The 1,789-nt window shown below is 56.2% G+C and overlaps 1 protein-coding gene across 2 annotated transcripts in view; it reads right to left on the minus strand.

Moving 5' to 3' along the window:
* Positions 1 to 1,531, minus strand: part of CENATAC (centrosomal AT-AC splicing factor) — a 15,435-nt gene extending 13,904 nt beyond the window's left edge. For both annotated transcript variants that reach the window (XM_017870543.1, XM_017870541.1), the window contains exons 1-3: positions 1,323 to 1,531; positions 1,048 to 1,211; positions 532 to 630 (exon numbers count right to left, since the gene is read on the minus strand). In XM_017870543.1, the coding sequence (XP_017726032.1) occupies positions 532 to 630; positions 1,048 to 1,211; positions 1,323 to 1,442 (383 nt within the window). In that variant the 5' untranslated portion in view covers positions 1,443 to 1,531. The remainder of the gene's footprint in view (positions 1 to 531; positions 631 to 1,047; positions 1,212 to 1,322) is intronic.
* Between the last annotated feature and the right edge of the window lie 258 nt (positions 1,532 to 1,789).

Genomic DNA, 1,789 nt, shown 5'->3' on the forward strand with positions numbered 1-1,789 from the left:
TTTTTTTTTTGTGAGACCGAGTCTCGCTCTGTCACCCAGGCTGGAGTGCAGTGGCCAGATCTCAGCTCACTGCAAGCTCCGCCTCCCGGGTTCACGCCATTCTCCTGCCTCAGCCTCCGGAGTAGCTGGGACTACAGGCGCCCGCCACCTCGCCCGGCTAGTTTTTTGTATTTTTTAGTAGAGACGGGGTTTCACCGGGTTAGCCAGGATGGTCTCGATCTCCTGACCTCGTGATCCGCCCGTCTCAGTCTCCCTAAGTGCTGGGATTACAGGCTTGAGCCACCGCGCCCGGCCTGACAATAGCCAACTTTTAGTATTGTTCTCTATTTGCTAATTCCCATCCCCGAACCAAACCTCAAGAACTGTCACATTTTTGTGTCCAACATAGTACCTAGAATAAGAAGTGCTATGAAGACAGTAGATACTTCGGAAGTCCCTCCTGAACTTTCCAGTTAATAGAGTAAGCTTCCATACCTGACAAAGATCCAGAGAATTCACTCTGCTACTTCATGTTCAATACCAGTGACTCACCGTACATAATCCTGGGGAGTGACCAGAAACTTCTCTTTCATTTGGACCTCAGCTTTGTTCTCCCACCAGAATTTGTTGGTTGCTTTCTTGTGCTCAGGGCTGAAAACGGAGAGGATAAGTAATCTCAGCTATAGATTATAAAATATTACTCAGATATTAAGCATTAGGTATGTAATGCAAACTGACATCTGGGTTTCTGCCTGGGGCAGGGCTGAGAGAGGAACACTGTTACCATCTCTTCAAGATCTCGTGTCTCTTCTTTCCATAAAATTGTGAGAATCTGAGGGGAGGTTAGGGGCGGTAACCAAGCTGGCTTTCGCAGCCAGACCACCAGCACCACTTGGGACCGTGGCAGCATAGGACTCGTACCCTAAAAAGGCTGGCAACACCTGTGAAGTGACCCAATCCATCCATCTTGATCAAATCACAAAAGCGTTCTTTTTGTCACCTACTCCAAACCCTCCTCCCGTGTATGTATGCGTCTGTGCTGGAGGAGGCTCCCAGTTCGGCTCTCACCTGGCCAGATGCTCCAGCAGCCCCCCGTACAGCACCGTCAGGTTTCCATGGCTCAGGTGTTCGCGCACCTCACAGCCGCAGCACAGGCACCAGCAGCATCGCTCGTGTTCCGGCACATAGCGCTCCACCTGAGCGGCGCGGATGGCCTTGCGGGCCGCCTCCACCTGCGGCAGAGAGACGAAGTAGAACCCCGAGGGGGGCACCCAAATCAACCCGCTCTGGCCTTCACCAACCTGCCCCGCACTCCCATCCCATCTCTAGCCTTGCCTCCGCACCTGGGGCAGGAGCCTCTCCAAAGCCTCCTTCAGCTGCCGCTGGTGCTTGCGGCTGTAGACGTGCCCGCGACCACAGAAGAAGGTCTGGCGGCACAGAGGGCAGCGCTGCGCCGGCGCCATAGGTGGGGGACCCGGTATCACCACCACCAGCTGCTGATCCTACGCCATCCGGCAGCCCCTGACCCCTGACCCTTCGGGGCGGGGCTAACCCAGCGGCCCCCAGCGCCCAGCAGGCGCCACTGCAAGCCCTTCTGCGGCTGCGCAGACTCCTCCCGGGCCTCTGGTCCCGCCCAGGCACCAACATTCCAGAGTCCGGCCGGTTAAGGGGGAAGTCGGCGCCATCCTGCAGATGTGCGGGGACGCGAGCCCTCCGCAGCGTGAGGCTCACAGGCCACACGCAACTCAGCATTGTCCAGGACCTGTAGTAGCCAACAGGACACTTAATAACTGATGTATAGGTGCGCAGT

This window comes from Rhinopithecus bieti, unplaced genomic scaffold (genome assembly GCF_001698545.2).
Source record: "Rhinopithecus bieti isolate Rb0 unplaced genomic scaffold, ASM169854v2 scaffold_5002, whole genome shotgun sequence".
Taxonomy (NCBI): domain Eukaryota; kingdom Metazoa; phylum Chordata; class Mammalia; order Primates; family Cercopithecidae; genus Rhinopithecus; species Rhinopithecus bieti.